Here is a 20,444-nt window from a genome sequence, read left to right as displayed (position 1 = left end):
CGGCAGTTGGGAGGACGTGGTTGGTAAGGAGATTCAATTTCTTTCCCCTCAGAGGGGCTCCATGACAGCCTGCAGTAATTGGCAGCATTATTTCCACTCCCCACAGCTCAGTGAGCCACTCTCAAGCTGAGGAGAAGGTAGCAGGTCTTCTTACTCACTCCCGGCTCCTCCCACTGCCAGATAGTGAGCCGGGAGAGTCCATTCCCGCTGGCAGATAGTGAGCCATGTGGCTGATTGAAAGACAGAGAGAGGGTGATTGAGAGAGTGATTGAGGTGGGGGAGTGGGGGTAGAGAGAAGGGAGGGTATGAGAGAGTGGCAGTGAGAGAGTAATTGAGAGCATGTGTGAGAAAGGAGAAGAGTGTGTGTGAGGGAGGATAAAGAGAATAATAATCCTTGCATTTGATATGGCGCCTTATTACATCTTCTATACAAATGTAATCTTGTTGTTCTAGACGTCTCAAAGCACTTCACAGAATAGAATGTAAAGTGAATTGACTGTATATTTTATGGACGAAATGCAGCAGCCAATTGCGCACAGCAGTGTCCCACAAACAGTGGTAGATTGAGTGATCAAATTATTATTTTGTTTTTAAGGGGTTATTACCCCCGGAAAAGCAATCCGCCAATCAACTAACAACCGGGTTCCAATTTACTGCTGTGTAAACTTGCGTATGGAGTAAGAAGACTTGCCCAACGTTTCGCCCCTGCCCGGAATCAAACCCAGGTCCTTTCGCTTGTGAGACGAGTGCTTGAACTACTGAGCTAACAGGACTCCACATAATTAAGAGTAATTGAGAAAGAATGTATGTGAGGGAGTGAATGAGAGTGTATGAGAGAGAGAGTGTGGGAGAGGGAGAGAGAGGGGAAACGAGTTCAGCGTTTCATGGTTCACTATCAGGACAGACGATCGGAGCCTCCTTTGGCCATCGTGTGGGGGATCCGAGAATAGACACCATGCCGTGCCATTTCCTCACAGAAAGCTCCCTCTTTCTCCAGTGAAAAACTTCATCCTCCCTCCCCACCCTACCTCTGTGATCTCCCCACCCAGCCATCCCTTTGCCCAGCAAACACTGGCTTGTCCTCCACCCCCCCCCCTCCACCCCAACTGCCTCACTATCACAATTTTGCCCCCATTCTCTTGAACTCCATTCCTGGAGTCCCTCTGACTCGTTTCCTCCCTCCCCTCTCCTCTTTCAAGGAAGATCAATACCTAACTCTTTGACCGGTCCTCTTTTCACCTCCCGACGGACTGCCCTCAGCTCCCAGTTCCAGCTCAGGTGCCCAGCTGGCAGTATTGAGCGCTTTGAGAGATCCTTCCAACATAAAAAAGGCATTGTGTAAATGTTATGTTAGGTTTCTGAAAGGGAAACAGAAAAATATTGCTTATGTGGCCTGCGGATGTTTCTCAAATGCGGCATCCGGCCCTCAGCAACCAAAAAGTTGGACCACCCTGTCTTAAGCCCATATCCATTAAACAGGTCTCACATACTCGAAGGATCTGGATGATCCTTGACATCTGCGGTATGGCGAGGGAAATGGACTGGCAGCTGATAGGCCAAATCACGCCAACTCGTCCCCTGCTCAGCCCGCTATACCTCACAGAATCACAATCCTCACTCACCTCTACATTGCAACTCTGTTCCCAGACTGACTAGACAACATGCTCCCACTCTGACTGACTCCCCCACCCCCTCCCATGGCCTCAACTAGCCAGCCCCACTTCCTCATTACAGTATTGTGTAACCATGTTTTTTCTGAGTTCTGTTAATATACTGTTATAAAAAGTGTCCTATTGGTTGTGGAGTCCTGTGGCTCAGTGGTTAGAGCACTCGGTTTGCAAGCGAGAGACCTGAGTTCAATTCCAGGCAGAGCGAAACCTTGGGCAAGTTTCCTTACTCCACACAGAGCCTAATAATAATCCCTCCAAAACACAAAACAATAATAAATTCGTCATTTTCAATCCACGACTGTTTGTGGGACATTGCTGTGCGCAATTGGCGGCCACGTTCACCCACAAATATACAGTCAATTCACTTTACAGTATATTCTGTGAAGCGCTTTGGGACATCTAGAAGACGTGAAAAGCGCTATATCAAATGCAAGGATTATTATTATTACGTGGCACTGAATTTTACTGTAGATTGAAGTAGCTGTCGTCTGCCTCAGATTGCAAATGGCTGTGACTTTGGTAGTGTGGCCTTTGGATATTGATGTGGGTGAACATCTTTGGAATAGGAGTGTTCAGTATCACAGGTAGCCTCAGACTCCGAAAATGTGGTAAACCAACTCTTAAGGTTATTGGAAATGATAAACATACCAAGCAATATCGTAAATCACAGCATTCCTCGAACGTCTTGAAGATGTGATAAGGGGCTATATCAAATAATAATCCTTGCACTTGATATAGTGCTTTTCACGTCTTCTAGACGTCTCAAATCTCTTCACAGAATATACTGTAAAGTGAATTGACTGTATATTTGTGAGCAAAATGCGGCAGCCAATCACACACAGCAGTGTCCCACAAACAGTCGTGGACTGAAATGACCAATTTATTATTGTTTTTTTTCTTGAGGGATTATTATCAGGCATGTGGAGTAAGAAAACTTGCCCAAGTTTTCGCCCTACCGGGAATCAAGGATTATTATATTTATTATAGTTAATCTGTTTTTTTCAGCATTTTTGACTAAGAGAGGAAAATAGGAGAGCTCCCTGCCCTTTGAAATAATGCTAGGGGTCCTTTAACAACTATATATTCTAGGTCTGACTTTCAAATAAGGTACGATAATAATAAAACAAGACCGAACATTTGTTTGGTATTAAAGGGCATTTTAATATTGCAAGCACAATGTACATATGAGTTGCCAGCAGTCTCCAGGTGAGGAACCAGTAGATGTATGCAATTTGATTCCTTTCACTTTGTGTGTGTGTTGCATTGTTGACTCATACCTGGTTTTAGTTAGCTCATAGCCTGCAAGAGATTTTGCAACATGTAACACGTATTTCGCCCACAAAATAGTCAATTCACTTTACAATGTATTCTGTGAAGCGCTTTCAGATGTTTTGATGATGTGATAAAGCACTATATCAAAATGCAAGGATTATTATGATTTATTGTTAAAATGTCTACTTGAAAATTACTTTACTAGTTTGCAATAATAGTCAAACTAATATAACCTTACATTATTAATATAGATTTTACTTATGATCCTTTTTCGAGCTACATCTACCTCAACCACATTGCCCATTTTGTTTCTTTATCAAACTGTGGCTCTACTCCCGACCCCAACTTCCGCTCTGCCAATTCATGTTTCCCACCTTCTACATCTCCACCGGTTACAGATAGTGGAAAGAATGTGAGAGGAATGCAATGGAGGGAATTGGAAAGAGAGTCACAGATACAGTAAATCTCTCTCCAATTCCCTCCATCAAATTCCTTCTCTCTCTACTTTCAAAATCCATCTAAAACCTTATCTCTTTTAGGATCTTGAGTGGCCTCTCACTCAATCCCTATCTCACCCCCTGCTCAAGGTACTACTAGGTCTCCAATGATCTCCAATGTTAAAGTTCTTATATAAATGCAAATTGTTGTTGCTGCTGTTCTACATATGCAATAATAAATTTATTTTTAATTTTTGGTTTAAGGCCAGGGTTTGACCCAAACACATACCCTGTCACTGGTGAATGAAGCCCAGTATCTTCTCATAAACAGAGCGAGTATAAACCATCTCAAGGAGCAGATAGTAAACAGGTAGGAAAGATTCAGTCAAATTGGATTTTGAAGCAATGTTGTATAAGTAGTCTCATGTATAATCGAAAAAAAATTGCAAACGACACTTGAAATATGACACCAAGTCAATATCACCTGTAATTTTCATGTGAAGAAATAATCATTGCACATCTATTGGAATGGTTTTAAGCAAGTTAATTTTTAATGAGGAAGAGAATTTGTTAGAAAAATTGTCTTAAATTTCACACATTTTCTCACGTTATTGATCAAAATAAGCAGTAATTTGAAGTAAACGGCTTTCTTTATCTTCTGAAATGATAAGCATCTTGCTATTAACCTAACAACTGTTAATCTCTTTGAGGTAATTTTGTTTCCTTTCACCACATAATCACACCTCTTGATCCAGAGGTTTCCCTTTCTAAGTGTTTCATTGAGGTCTAAAAATAGTGATTTGCAACAAGATTCACTAATCAGAATCTCTAACAGGGAATCCTGATGGTAACCAGCAGCCTCACAACCAGGCTGAAACACAAAATCCCTGCGATCTATTTTAAATGGGGTTCAAAGCAAAGCATATTTATGTTTACTCGCCTTTAAATTAGCAATGGTATGATTTGGTTTTGGTTTGGTAACTGATGTGGATGCTTACTTTTCAACAAATCCTATTAGATACAAAAACGTCAACATACAATGATAACAAATGTCTTGCATGATGTGATGAAACTTTCACTGCCTTCTCTCACACAACAGTGATAAAGCTGACATGCACTGCCCAATGGTAGTATCACTGGGCAGCTGGACTTGTGTTTCTTTCTGTATGGCAGCAGATGGTGGACTTGGCAGAACATTTTAAATGTTTTTGCTTCTATAGAATCATGCAGCTAAATATTGATACTGAATCCATAGAAGTAATATTTAGAGTCAAAACAGGCCAATGAATTTAAATGCAACTTATCATAAAGTTGAGTCCTGTAGGGAAAAATCCAGCTTTCACAATGTTATAAGAAAGATTAAAACATCATCTGCAGTTAGAATAAGTCCCATTGCAACAGAATTCCCCGGAGGCAATTGGGAAGGACCAAGTTGGTGTTGGATTTAAGCCTCACCCTCGACTGCCAGTTACTGGGAGTCCAGTATTTTAGTAAACAACAAAAGGAAAAGCTGATATCCTTCCATGTGTGAGCCAAAAGTTCAATAGAGCAAACCTTGCTTCTTCAGGCTCAGTATTGAAATGGATTCAGGAGGAAGCCACTTCCTGTCTATTCACTCCATATGCAGAATACGTGACTTAGATCACAAAAGCAGAATGAAAGTGAACACGTTTAAATTTAAAAACCCAAGGATGGCTCCCTAATGGTTCAGTGAGTTTCTTCAGTGTGTAGCTGAGTTGTATAGATTGGGGAGGTCCCATATTGCATTCCTGGGATATGCTGAGTTTCCTGATACCCACCAGGCCAACACTAATATTAAAGGATCTACAACTGCCTTGAGCTGCTCGGATTAGGAAGGTAGCAAATCTGTCATGCTTCTAATGTGTGATTGTTATCTAGTGACCCCGCTGTAGGTCCACAGGTATGGACAACCTCAGAGGCCACTCTGAGTTCCAGAGTTTTGCACCATGTGTATCATATTAAACATCTGGTAAAATGGTACAGCACCTTTATTGTCAAGTAGTAATGATTATGTGTATTTTATATCCAGGTATGACATAAAGTATTTTTTAAGAGTTCATGTTTTATACAGAATATCACCAATAGACCATAAAATCATTGTCATGAAATTCTATTTAAATTGTATAAAGTGTATTTCACAAGATGGCCTTACAACGGTGTTTTCTCATTGTAAATTGACATTCTCAACGTCGCAACATTTTCGACCACTCTTGTTTATATTGAGTTCTTGCCTAACGATATCTAGCAAACACAAAACAGAAATTGAGATACAGATCAATAGATTAAACTTTGACAGTGCTAATTTTAGTTTAATACTTGTCACTTCAGAATAGGTTCTAATTTTATGTTAAATGTACATTTTTGAAGCTGTGTATATAATCCTTGCATTTGATATTTGATTATGACGTCTTGAAGACGTCTCAAAGCACTTCACAGAGTATACCGTAAAGTGAATTGACTGTGTATTTTGCGGGCGAAACTCAGCAGCTAATTGCGGACAGCAGTGTTCCACAAACAGTCATGGATTGAGCGACCACATTTTTTTTTGAAGGGATTATTACCCCTGGAAAAGCGATCTGCCAATCAACTAACAACCGGGTTCATACTTACTGCTAGGTAAACAGAGGTGTGTAGAGTACGGAAACTTGCCCAATATTTCGCCCTGCCAGATCCACTCACTTGCGAAGCAAGTGCTCTAACCACTAAACTACACTGATTATCATTTTAAATGATAGGAAATTGTTGAATATTGTTTCACTTGAATATAAAATCTTTGGTAGAAATTATTTCTAAATTAGTAGTTGAGATTAAATCTACAGTATTTAATGTGTACAAATTATTTTTAGTGACCGAGTGTTTCATGTTACATAAGATGCTATGTTTCTGCAACACCTATGGGGGAAATTTATGGACAGTGATAGATGATTATCACTCAATGATGTTAATTATTACACAGATGGAATCTATGATCCTTTGTGTCTACTACAGTATTTAATGTTTAGTTGGAGCTGAATGCCCCTCCAAATGTTTTTTCCCTGCTGGCTTGTTCGGTCTTGGATCAGCGGCATATTTTTAAAAACAATCTAAGTTTTATTTTTTAAATTCTAGCCACAAGCCTGGCTCTTTGCCTTAATTTTTTTAGTATTTTATTAGTTTTATGTTTATTTTTAGGCCATTATCTGGAAAAGAAGTGCAAAATTTCTCCCAGCCCAATTTATAATTTTAGAGATTGGAGGCCTGATAGAAATGGCTCAAAATTTGCGGGCTTCCAAGATAGGAATATAGGTGTATCATGATGTATTGGATGTTCACATCCAGTACCTGATGAAATGCTGCATATTTCATGCCAATATATCACAATGGTGTTCAAGAATAGTATAAAGTGAAAAACAGTTGAAAGCTGGCAAAGGCTGTATCCATTGATGTTCTGGGGTGAAATTCACTTAGGTTTATCCTTGACTGGTCCTAGGCCCAAATCCTTGACTGTCCAGCACCTTGTGACATTTTCCCAACGTGAAAGGTGCTAAACAAATGTAATTTGTTGTTGTTGTAGTTCTAATCATTTTCTATTACTGTATTTGTAGTTTAGTAGCAGATGATGTTCATCAGATTTTCTCAACATAATTAAAGCAAGGCAGAACTCATCCACTGTTGTCTTTAATAGCTTTCATAATAGGAGTAATATGGAAAAGCAGTTCAGCAAAATTATTGGCGAGGTATTCAAGAGAGCTTCAATTAACTCCTAGGGAATATTATTATTTAGATGCTGAAGCACATTTTTATGGCTGGTTTGGCAATGTGTTCAAAAGAGTTTTTATGAACTTATTTGGCTACTTGATCAAAGAGGTGACACAAGCATTTCTGTGAAAACGCAAAGTACCACAAGGTGAAAAGGGGCATGTTTGCAAGACTTTACTTGTCAGAACATGAAAGTACAATAAAACTCTTGGAATAATCACTGATGCAGTTTGCAATTTAATAATGTTGCTTTCAGATTATTAAAGAAGACATGGAATGTTGCTAGAATTTGATCTTCTCTGCAGTATATTAGTTCAGTTTCTCAAAGTGGCTATAACAGTGTGAAAATTGTGAATTCACTATCATGAGAAACTGATTGACAAATAAAAATGCCTTGGTGAAACTTCCGAGAATAATTCTCAGCACCTATTCTGTTTTAAAAGTCTTAAAAACACAATGAACAAAGTGTATGGAGCAAACGTTATTTGTTTCCCAGTCATTATTCAATATAATTGATCTGTGTTTAATGTAGAGATGGAGCACGTAATTCTAGTTCTATTCAAGCACTAAAAACTGAAGAGCTAATCCATCGTTTTCGTGCCAACCTCGTGATAAGTGGAAAGAGACCATATGAAGAAGATGACTGGGCTGAGGTGGTTATGGATGGTACATATTTTCAGGTGAATTGAGTGTTTCACATAACCATTGTACAATTGTTTAATCACTCTCTGATAAACTGCAAAGCAGTATTTACACAATATATGGTTCCTAACTAAATAATACAGCTTCTTTCACAAAAGTAAATGCATCTTTATTATTCTTAAATAGCTTGCTCTTTTTATATTTTAAGAATTTGAACCAGTTTATATACAGATTGTACATTTGGAGAGGCTGAGCTAATGCATTATGTTGACATGGTAAGCATTTCTGCTTTGGAATATGTGTCCCGAGTGCTGTAATTTTAGCATTGCTAATGTATTGGTTAGAGGGTTTGTAATTCATCACTGAAAATTAGGAGACAATCAAGAAAGGGTTTATTATATCAACAGCAGCAGCAGCAAAATTACATTTGTATAGCCCCTTTCACGTCAGGAGGACGATATCCAAAAAGGCATAAAGAGCTCTGGTACACTTTGAATAAATTAGGCTCTGCAAACAGACAAAACGGTAAACATTGCTGTATATTTTTTATATCAAATTACAGGGATAAGAAACATTCTGATTGGACATGGCCAGGCTGCTATAGATTCAATTCTTTTTTGTTTGTCTTTCCAATTGATTTTCTTTTGAGTTGCCCATCTTATACCCAAATAAGCACAGAATCGTTCGTTGATCCAGACAAAATATTGTTTTAGAAAGGCTACATTTGAATACTCATTCATCGTTTTAAAAATTTGAAAGACATAACCAATTATAAAGGGATTTGAGAGGCAGGTGGCTTTTGGAAGATAATCATAAAAAATATATTTACTTTGCAGGTGGTGGGGCAATGTAGCAGATGTCAAATGATTTGCATCGATCAAGTGAATGGAAAAAGAAGTAATGAACCCCTACAGACTCTAGCTTTGTGCCGTGATAGAAAGGTATGACTGGTTCTAGTTGTAGTCTTGCATTTCAGTGCATCAGGCTGGCTCATCTGGTAGTCTCGCTTGAGTCAGGTGGTTGTGAGTTCAAGCCCACCATTGTAACTTTGAACTTATATAGCCTAAGCTGACACTCCAATGCAGTGCTGGGGATGTGATGCATTGTTAGAAGTTCCAGAAACATAACATTTACACAGCGCCCCTTTCATTTTCTAAGGATATCTCAAAGTGCTCAAACTACTGGCTGGGCACCCAAACTGGGGGTGGGAGCCAAGGAAGGTCGGGTGAGAAAAGAGGACGAAAAGGATGGTCAAAGAGTTAGGTCTTGATGTGCCTTAAAGGGAGGAGTCACGGGGGCTCTAAAAATGGAGCTCTAGAGAGTGAGCGGGCGCATCTTGGCAAAGGCAGTGATTGCAATGCATAAGTGGGCAGGTCGGGTTGGGGAGAAGAGAAAGGGGTACGCGTGCATCTTGGTATGCCCCATACCTGGTTCATTAAAAACTGGCCAGGTAGCAACCCTACTTTTGAATGCTCTTCCAAAACCAAACCGCTATCTTTAAGTAGCTGTTTTCAACTGTGCCTTTCGGATCAGTGCCATTAAATCTCTAATTTCCCTGCTTCGTGCATTATTCAAGCACTTCAAGATGTTTCCTAATGTGAAAGGCACTATATAAATAGGAATTGTTATTGTAATACCAGATCCAAACTACTGGATGGCGCTGTCATGATAGACAATATCAATTCTATTGAAGAGCCCATTCCTGCCTCTTGGTGGTGTTTGGTCACATTGAGCTCAATAACACATGATATGAAAGTTGTGCAAAATGTAAAAAGGAATGTTCAAAAAGATATTTAAAAGGAAATTAATGGAAAGAGTGGAAGAAACAAAATAAAAAACTTAATTACAGATCTTGTAATCTCTTAATAGAAGAATATGGCTCTTCAATAGAATTGAATTGGTATCGACAGTTAGGACAATTAAACCCTACCTCCATGCTTTACCCCATTTCCAAAATATTGTTTCCTTTCCTGCACCAGGCTCCGTGAGCTATCATCAGTTCAGATCCAAGGAGAGCCCACTTACCTCCTCCTGCTCCGACCCGAAAAGAAAAGCATTTTTCACAGCAACAATTAAATAATCTGTGACCTTTTAACTAACTGCAGTTTCTTTACAGGTAACCTTTGGGGCGTACCTGATTCATCAAACACCAGGAATGTCAGAGTACTGCAGAGTGTTGTCTGTAGGATCTTTGGTTTCCTTTGTGAAAAAAGGAGAAGAAAAACCTGCTACACCTTCTGCTGGACATTAATATCCTCATCAATGATCTAGAAGTGATCTGAATGGCTTCTACAAGTGTGTAAGGGCTCTGAGACACTATTAAAATAGAAATAGATATGGTTTCAAATTTGGTCCTTCAAGCCTTTAAAATCCATTATTAATTGCAGTTATAATTTTGTTAACCTTGATAAAAATACTGATATAATGAACCTTTCCATTATTGTAGCATACAACTTCTAGGATGGTAGAAGGCGAATTAGATGGGCTTTGGTCTTTTTTNGTCCAGCAATTCCTTTGTTCTTAATAACCTGTAGTGTAGTGGTTAGCACACTTGCCTCACAAGCGAGAGGACCTGGGTTCAATTCTCAGGCAGGGCAAAACCTTAGGCAAGTTTCCTTACTCCACACACCTAGCAATAAGTAGGAACGCAGGAACGCAGTTTTTAGTGGATTGGAGGACTGCTTTCCGGGGCTAATAATCCCTTCAAAAAATAAATAATAATTTGGTCACTCAGTCCACGACTGTTTGTTGCAAACTGCTGTGCGCAATTGTCTGCCGTGTTTTGCCCTCAAAATATAATCAGTTCACTTTACAGTATATTCTATGCAGCACTTGGAGATGTCTCAACAATGTGATAGGCGCCAAATCAAATGCAATCAATATTGTAATATATATTGTTCATAAAGTTTGCACTGTTTTCTGGTGAAACCAAGAGAAGAAAATGGATTTTCCCAGATGTGGATAAGATTACATCAAGTGAGAAATAATTGTCCTAATCTGATTAAAGTCATTTCATTTGTTTCTTGTGCCTGACAGTTTTGTAGTGCAATTTGCCTTATATCGATGAGGACTGAATGGAATGACAAAATCATGGAAATCAATAATATAAAGGAACTAATTAATACATTCCAGTTTTAATTCATTTATGGATATTACTTTTTTTTAAGCCATTAAAATGGTATCTTTGGAAGAAATCCTCCTCCCAACTTTTGAATAGGCTACTAACTCACTGTCAAGATTCACAGATGATTAATGGTCACCTTGAAGAGATATCAAAAAGTGTCCAGCACCTCCTAGGACCATTTCTCAATAGGAACCAGGTGAGGAAAGTGATCACCATGCTTAAGAGTTCCATATAGACATACTACCTAAGCACAGATATTTCCAGGTCTGGAATGGAACAGAGTGTGGGGTATTGTTGGAGTTTAACCAGCAAAGTTGGTATCTAAACTCCAGCATTACCCCACACTCTGGGGTCCCAAAGCCTTGGCTCTTGCCAATGGGGAAAGAGTGTACGTTCTATTCCAGACCTGGAAATATCTAAAAATATCTAAAATATTTTGGAGATGTGGTAAAGCTGAAAGCCTCTGTCTCCCCATTCCCCAGCGGATCAAATTTAAGATTCTCGTCCTTGCATTCAAATAGTTCAAATGGGGAGGCAGTGGCGGAGGCAGGCAATATTTTGGAGGTAGGGTAAAGTTGAATGGGTCAGAGCACGGATGTATGGTTTAAAGGATTGTTTGACATTGCTTCCCAAAACCTCCAGGAGTGAAAAAAAGGTTTCTGAGATTTTTTTTAAATTACAGATTGGTCTCATCATCAGTATTCTCTCTTAAAGGTCAAATTGTTGTGAAAAGTGGGACTATCTTCAGTTTCCTTTGTATCTTTTACTTTTAGTTGCAGTTTGCCTTAATAGTGAATGCTGGAAGCTAGAGTAGCAATAATAATGCAAATATTGTCTATAAGGCAATATTGACAAACTAGTTTTGTTGTGTTAATGCAACTTCCAGCTCGCAAACATTGGCTTGGGAAATTTGTGTCCAGCAAGTTGTACATCCCATGCCAGCAAAGTGTCAATAATGGCCACTGTGCAAAACACAAGCAGGAAGTAGCAATATTTTGTAATTATCTGACAGGATTCACATTCCATTGGCAGCAAATTTCATAATCCAGAACAGGGTGATCCAACCTTTTGGCTGCTGAGGGCTGGATGCTACATTTGAGAAACGTCCGCGGGCTGTTTTTCCCTTGGAGAAACATAAAAGAATCATACAGAAATACAACATTTTAAATTGTGTGTATTTCTTAATAATGATCCTCTCAAATGGAAATGGTAATAATCCCTCCAAATAATAATAATGTGGTGACTCAATCTACGACTGTTTGTGGGACACTGCTGTGTGCAATTGGCTGCCATGTTTTGCCTACAAAATTCACAATCAATCAATTTACAGTGCATCCTGTGAAGCGTTTGAGACGTCTCAACGTGATAAGGTGCTATATCAAATGCAAGGATTGTTATATACATCAAATTTTGAATGTATTAAAGTCAAAACCCAAGATTTCAACTCGGCATATAGAGGCCCCTACAGAGAATGCTCAACACGACAACAGATTAATCCATAATTGCAAAACTAAATGAACTTCAACACAGATAGGAGTTGGAAGCAAACAAGGCACTGAAGTTTTCCATTACTCTCAATAAACAAGTAATCCACTTCTCACTTACACTGAAATCCTTCCTCTATTTTCCAGATCTACCTTGCGTTTCCAACTGAGACTCAGTTCTCTAGTTTTAGAATTGCAAAATAGTCCTGCTGCTGCTCACTGCATCTCACCAGATTACACGAGGCTCGAAGCAGTGTGAAATGCGCTGGGGAGGGAGGAAGCGGGAGGATACGCACTCCAAGATGCCTTCCAGCGTGTAGGCCTCTATATAAATGCACGTTGTTGTTGTTGTTGAAACCTCCCACTCTGCCCCTCTTCCTATCACTCTCCAGGCTGCCTCATGGAGACCGACCACAGGAGAGGTACATCTGGGAATTAAAACAGTGAAGATGGAAATGGTTTGTGGGCCAGACAAAATCATCTGGCTGTGGCCTGTTTGACCAAGCTTGGTCTAGAAGTTGTGATCAACACAAATCCAAGTTGCGAATATCAAATTTTGTATCCTAATATCTTGTGGATACTTCAAAAAATGAGTTCTGGTTAAATATTTGTTAATTAATTTTTCTCAGTCTAAGTCCCAATGCCTAATATTAGATTCAATCACTCAGCCGGTTCTCCTGATAGAATCAGTATTTACAGTTCGTAACAAACAGAGAAAGGGAATAAGACCGACAAAGACAACTGAGGTTTAGGAATTGTAATGGTATTATTCCCTCAATTTAGATAGTTGATTTTTTAAAATCTGTTATGCACATTAGATTAGCTTTTTGTGATAATTACCATAGCAGTTCTCATTGCTTTTTTTAAAAAAAAATTGATCTCACCCCATCAATATCCTCTCTTGAAGGTCATATTATTTTAAAAAATAGGACTATCTTCAATATCCTTCATCTGTATCTTTTATTTTGAAATATTTATTTTTAGATACCCCCATCCCTGCTCAGCTCCATTGCATCCTTATTCCCTAGTGGATCAAATTTAAGATGCTTTTCCATGCACTCAAATCCCTCCACGACTCTTTCCTTTTTTTTTTCAATGTGCGATATAACAAAAAAAGTTACAAAAGGAAAATATATATATATATATATATATATTCAGGTCAATTAACTCTTACCTTCTTTCTCTCTCCCCACTCCAACCCACCCCCCACACCCCACACACACACGCACAAAAAACATATTGGGGTGGTAGGGGAGGTGGGAATTTTTGTGACGCAAAAAGAATCCCATCCCTGGCCACTGCTGCCTGCTCTCCTCCCCCCCCACCCCTGCGCCCCCCATGGGTAGGTGACTGGGTAAATGGTGCCCGAATGCCCACCACCACCACCATCCAAAGACATGAAATTTTTTTTGCCTCCTTTCTCTTTCTCCCAATCACCCTTACCCCCCCACATCCCCCCCCAACCAATCCCCACTCATCTCAGAGCACAGGGGTGGGGGGGGGGGGAGGAAACAGGGAAAAGCCCCACATTTTCCTATCCTATCGCTGAAATTCCACTCAGGTTGAGACTTAAATCCATTTCGTTCAAATCTTAAGCTTGGCGCGAGAATTTTATTTTATTTTTTTAAACAAACGATTTTAAGTCACCTTCGGCCGCAGCTGATTATTTGTAATTATTAGTAGTATTGTTATTATGTGGAGTCCTGTAGCTCAGTGGTTAGAGCACTCGCTTTGCAAGTGAGAGACCTGAGTTCAATTCCAGGCAGGTCAGGGCGAAACCTTGGGCAAGTTTCCTTACTCCACACACCTAATAATAATCCCTCCAAAACCAAAAACAATAATAAATTGGTCATTTTCAATCTACGACTGTTTGTGGGACATTGCTGTGCGCAATTGGCTGCCGCGTTCGCCCACAAATATACAGTCAATTCACTTTACAGTGTGTTCTGTGAAGCGCTTTGGGACGTCCTCCCGATGTGAAAAGCGCTATATCAAATGCAAAGATTATTATTATTATTTCCTACCCAACCTACCTATGACCTCCTTTAGTTGCTCCATTTGTTCCGAAAACAACCGCCTGCTTAATATCCCCTGCTCAAACAACCCCAACATCAATGGCCGAGCTTTTAGCCATAGTACCCCAACTCTCTGGAATTCCATGCCAAAGTCCCTCCACCTTACTCCCTTGCTCCCCACAGTTAAAGTCCTATCTTTGCACTCTGATTACTCTCCCTGGTCAGTTCATACTTGTCCTTAGGCAAGTTTCCTTACTCACACGCCTGTTTACCTAGCAGTAAGTAGGAACCCAGCTGTTAGTCGATTGGCGGATTGCTTTCTGGGGTTAATAATACCTTCAAAAAAAATAATTTGGTCACTCGATCCAAAATAGTGCTGTGCACAATTGGCTGCCGCATTTCGGCCACAAAATATTTGCTACACTTTACAGTATATTCTGTGAAGAGCTTTGAGACCTTGCGTAAGCTAAATACTCTTGAGTTTTGCGTATGGCTCAATTCAAACATACTGGCATGAAAAGCAGCCATTTTGATTGCTCAAATGTCACCTGGAAGAGCTCATGAATTTAAATCTGAACATTATTACGTAATCTGGCATAAAAACAGAGTGAGATCAAATCAGCACTTTTAACTAAGTTGGTATTTCAATTAAAATAGTGGTTTTTTTAAACCTACACTGAAAGAGAAATCTATTAAATGGTTGAGTGTAAAGTGCTAAAAGAAATTAAGAAATAAACTTCACTAACAAAAGGAAAGATTTTCTTGGACTGGATCATATACTGGAAACTCTTCACTCCTGAGTTTTTTTGATTTTATATATTATATACACACACACACTATTCTAAAACACTGCATCTTTTACTGCTTTGGAAAAGATTAATATTTTGAGCTGACCATAAACTGGGATATTCTTAGTATACGTTTCCATAAACATGTATATAAAATTATTTGCATGAAGAAACATTTGGCACATTACTTGCAGTTTTTCCCTTTACATTCCTTTGTTAAATGAAAACCATCCCTGTATTTCCATCTAGTTTTTATTTTGGCTGTAAAACCTTTTGTACACTTTTCGAAATGTCACGATGGATAAAATACATTTAGAACAGCTGTCAGCTATTCCCTTACTTGGAATATTGTTTCAAGCAATATAATAGAAGCAAAAACATTGATGCTCAAAATAGAATTGGATACCGTAATATGAGGAGTTAATGTACAAGAGGAATTAGCTTTCATGCATTGAATTGCCTTCTCTCAATGGCAGATCTTTCACAAATGGCTAGCTACAAGCTGGAGACTCATCTAGCAATGTTAGTTATTGTCTATAACCACAGTAAAATTATTGGCAAGTTTTAAGACTGAGAATAGGGGATGTTTCAGTTGGTTATGTAGTAACCTGTCTACCTCTACTGCTATTGCAGAGATCATGCCAATAAAGGTGCAAATAGGTGTTCGAAAGAACATTCCACAGATCCCACCGTGGTACGGTGAGGTGAAATAAATGGATTCTGACTTATCCATTGCTCGAGAGGAAGGGACCTACAAGATGTGGAAATTTCTGGACAAGTGTGTCCCAGGTAACCACACGGTGGGAAGATTCTCTGTATACAGGCACTCAAGATCAAAATTACTGAAAAAGGAGCACAAGATAGAGACCCTCCAACACATAAGGGATGGAGAGAGATATGTGGATGATTTAGTTGGGCTAAATGCTGTTTCCACGCTGTCACATCCTGTATAAAGACCTCAAGACCTCATTTAGGGGCAGAATGAAATTTATATTGGAAAACCTCACACCAACCTATTGCTATTCGGGTGGGGGGGGTAATCATTTTTTTTAAAAAAACTTGGGTCATTCAATCCACGACAGTTTGTGGGACAACACTGGGTACAATTAGCTGCCACATTTCGCCCACAAAATAGTCAATTCACTTTACAGTATAATCCGTGCAGTGCTTTGAGACATATCAAAGACGTGATAAAGCGCTATATCAAATGCAAGGATTACTTATTATTATTAACAAATTCTCCTGAGCCTCTCACGCCCTCACTAACTAATTTAGCACAAATAAGCAGTCCATGGACACAGAGTAGAGCACAAGTAACCTGTTTGTTAGTGGTTCCAGTTGCAGAAAGACTACTATATATCAGTCTGGTTTGCTTGATCATACGGTTTTGAAATGTTATAACATTTCTAAGCTATGCTACATAAGTGAAAAGCATGAGAGTCAATTTCACAATCTTTAGAGCAGTTATGTGAAGGAGGGTGCACTGGATCAGCCAAGCCAACTATTGTTGCTACAACATCGCCACTTCATTTCCCCCATTAAATTATTGAGATCACATCTCCATGACAGAAAACAAAAATTATGAAAAGACCAGATGCAAGCTTCTAACAGTGTTGCCAAGAATCTAATCCCCTGCCAATAACCAAGGCTGAATTTTAATATTAAGTTTAAAACAGCCCTCGGATTGTCAGCACGATTGCAGTCAGTTACCAGCCTGACACTCTGCACTGTTTGGTAATAACAGTAATATAATACCAATTGTTACATTTGCTATTGTGCCTTTCACAGTGGAAGGACATGTGAAAACACTTCACAGGATATACTGTAAAGTGTAGTGACTATTTATAGACGAATCAAATAGCCAATTTGCCACAGCAATATCCCACAAACAGCCATGAAGTGAACGTCCCATTTTATTTGGGAGATTTACAACAAAAAGATTTCATTTGTATAGCGCCTTTCACGTCAGGAAGACGTCCCAAGGTGCTGGACAGAGTACAGCATTTCAGACCCGAGCTGGGGTTGGGGCAAGGGAAGGGGGATGGTCGAAGAGGAAGGTCTTGAGGCGGGAAGGAGGCTAAGGAGGGGGTGAGGTGGAGTGACTGGGAGATGGAATTCCAGAGGTTGGGGGCAGAGTGGCTGAAGGCTCTCCCGCCAATGGTGGGGCGGGTGGGTCGGGGGACGTGGAGCAGGCCAGAGCCGACTGAGCGGAGGGAGGGAGCGGGCGGGTTGGTAGGGGGTTAGGAGGTCGCAGAGGTAGGGTGGGGCGAGGCCATGGAGGGCTTTTAGGTGAGAACCAGGATCTTGAACTGCATCCTCTGAAGGAGAGGTAGCCAATGGAGTTGGGCGAGAGTGGGGAAGATGGGGTCACGGAGTTTGATGTGGGAGAGGACACGGGCTGCAGAGTTCTGGATTATCTGCAGCCTGTGGAGGGAGGAGTTGGGAAGGCCGACAAGCAGGGCATTTGCATAGTTGAGCCTGGAGGTGATGAAGGCATGAACAAGAGTTTCAGTGGCCTGAGGGGTGAGGTAGTGGCGGAGTTGGGTGATGTTATGGAGGTGAGGGAAGGCAGAGCGGGTCATGGCTTGGATGTGGGGAAGAAGACAGTTGAGGGTTGAACAAGACACCAGGTCCCTGTCTGGCTGGTGAGTTGTAGTGTGCAACCATGGAGGTTGATGTTGCCAGAGCCTGAGGTGCTGAGGCGCTGACGTGAGCCAATCAGGAGGGCCTCAGTCTTGTTCACATTCAACTAAGAAATTTGCCCTCATCCAGGACTTGATGTCTGACAGGCAGTCTGTCTAATAGGAAATGTATGCCTATTCAGATGAATGTTAAAGATCCCACATCATTATTCAAAAAGTGGGAGTTTCTCCCAGTGACCTGGCCAATAATCTTCCAAATAAAATTGGTCCTGGCTGTTTGTGCGACCCTGCTGTGTGTAAATTGGCTGTAACATTCATCTACAAAGCACACAATTTTGTATTAATATTACTTTCTACAGTAAATCCCTTGAAGGGCTTTGACAAGTTTTGACAATGTGAAGACACTATATCAAATGCAAGGTTCAATATTAAGTTAAAGATGACAGTAATTTAGGGATGCAAAAGTGATCAACTTTGATTGTTTTTATACAAAATCTTTTTAAATTTTTGTTTTTTATGTTTTTCTTTATTTTATAGTCTTTTCTTTACCTTTAGTGTTTGTTCCCTTCTATTCAGACTTATTTTTTCTTTCTTCATTTGCTATGTGTTGAAACATGCTCAGATTGCAGTTTCACTGAATTTATGGACTCTTCTCAAAACCTCATTGGAAATATCCCAAAAACATCATTCATTTTCAACTATTGTACTCTATGGGGGTTGAATTAATTTATTTCAGTGAGCAATTTCTGTAGAGATTACTCATAGAGCATGTACAGAATTTTTTTTAACCTGTGAACAATTTTGTTATGAAGTTAGGATGAATCATTTGTTTCATCTTATTGAACAATGTGATTGAAATTAATTTCTGGAATTTGGTAAATCATAGTGTTTTCATACATCTATGAACTGTATTTTTTCATTCCCATTGCTGTTTAAAATTTAATACATATGAAGAAATAATCATCATAAATTCCACAATCGCTTATTCTACTGCACAAAAACAACAGTTTACATTTTTATAGGGCCTTCCACGCCTCTCATTGGGCATCTGAACAAGAAGGGGGGAAAGTTAACTGAAAGCATTATCAAGAAGATAGGTGTGAAAGTGACCTTTAAAGGTGAAGAGGGACGGTCTGTGATGCTGAGGGTACTCCAGGATGGAGTTCCAGAGAGAGGGCAGAATGGCTGAAGATAGATGGACATCTAGTGTGGAAATGAATTGGGTTTCTGTTAGCCTAACTAAAATGAGTTAGCTAAAATAGCAGTGAGCGAAACATAAAAACCACACAGGAAAAAGTTGAGATGGAGTCCTCGCTCGTCTTCCCCAACACCATTTGTCTACTATCTGTACACTGCCCAGGCTTTGCTCCCATAGTGAAAAGAACATGATTGCTGAAATGAACACCATTTGATTTCAAGACCATTGCTGTTAGAAATTGACTGCATGTGTAAAGATAATTATTACTACTAATAATAAATCTTGCATTTAATGTAGCAAGGATGATTAAGATCACTGAGAAGTCTCAAAGCGCTTCACAGGATACATCTCAACTCCAAATTTAAGGAAGTGATGGACTTCCTGGGACCCAAAACCAAGCAGATTAGATCAATCAACTCCACTGCCATCTTGTCTCCCCTGCACCTCTCGTACAGATGATGAGGGAGGAGAAACCATCACCATCTCCTTCAACACCATCTCCACACTGCTGACCACCCAGCATTCATATCATTAACCTATCCTGTTATAGTATAATACTTTCAAAACCTCCATTATCATCGGCCTGCTCAAGAAATCCATACTTGACCATCTATGCTCTACAGCTACCTACCTCTCTCCAACCTGCCCTTCGTCTCCACGGTGCTGGAATGAGTAGATGCCTGCCAGCCTTGTTGCAACCTCTACCAGTACTCCCCCCTACCCGGTTTCTGCTCCATTCATAACCCTGACACTGACCTGCTCAAGGTTCAACACCAGGCTGTGTGAGCTTATCAACCCCATCCTTGCTCAGATCTATTGGCTCCTCATCTCCCAACAGATTCAAGATTTTTGTTTCCTTATATGCAAATCTTTTCATGGTCTCTCCTCACCCTACCTCTGCATGGAATCGTCTTCCTGACATGAAAAACACTACATAAATTAAATTGTTGCTGCAACACATTTTCATTTTGGGAGCTGTCATTTTCTCAAATGCTTATGGGGGAGATTGGTTATTTTGCTACTTCTTTGTAATTAATATTTTTGGTGAATCTAGTTATTCCGCCAAATCATCAACCTTGAATAAATAATTTCAAACTGTTTCAACTCTTTATAAGTTCCAAAATGCTTTATCTGAGTATCGAAGAAGGCAAATACAGCTCTGATTTGTTACACTACATAGGTCTGAACTGTCACTAATTATTTTTGCAGTTGTTCTGCTAAAAGGATTCAAAAACATTTCACAGCTCATTAGTCTTCTATTTAGGGAAACATCTGCTATTGATCATTGAAAATGAATGAGCCGTTTCCTTCCAGGTTATTACTGAGGGATGTATCTGCATTTATTTTCTGAAATCTTTCCAGCAAAATTTAATTATAATTATTAGTTGCTCTTCAGTTACTTTTCTAGATAAT

At 39.7% G+C, this 20,444-nt stretch overlaps 1 protein-coding gene and 1 long non-coding RNA gene across 2 annotated transcripts in view; one reads left to right on the top strand and one right to left on the bottom strand.

Moving 5' to 3' along the window:
- The window catches only part of mocos (molybdenum cofactor sulfurase), a 155,383-nt gene extending 144,575 nt beyond the window's left edge, over positions 1-10,808 (top strand). The window contains exons 12-15 of the mRNA XM_007897447.2: positions 3,644-3,749; positions 7,671-7,818; positions 8,617-8,721; positions 9,897-10,808. Of these exons, the coding sequence (XP_007895638.1) occupies positions 3,644-3,749; positions 7,671-7,818; positions 8,617-8,721; positions 9,897-10,031 (494 nt within the window). The 3' untranslated portion in view covers positions 10,032-10,808. The remainder of the gene's footprint in view (positions 1-3,643; positions 3,750-7,670; positions 7,819-8,616; positions 8,722-9,896) is intronic.
- Positions 2,811-5,608, bottom strand: LOC103181182. The gene is made up of 2 exons (XR_488181.2): positions 5,553-5,608; positions 2,811-2,969 (listed from the first exon to the last, which is right to left on the bottom strand). It is a non-coding gene; the product is annotated as an uncharacterized LOC103181182 (long non-coding RNA).
- Positions 10,809-20,444: the final 9,636 nt, after the last annotated feature.

This window comes from Callorhinchus milii, unplaced genomic scaffold (assembly GCF_018977255.1).
Source record: "Callorhinchus milii isolate IMCB2004 unplaced genomic scaffold, IMCB_Cmil_1.0 Scaffold2, whole genome shotgun sequence".
Lineage (NCBI taxonomy): Eukaryota > Metazoa > Chordata > Chondrichthyes > Chimaeriformes > Callorhinchidae > Callorhinchus > Callorhinchus milii.
Note: the sequence above shows the minus strand (reverse complement) of the source record. Positions and strands in the feature narration are given on the sequence as shown.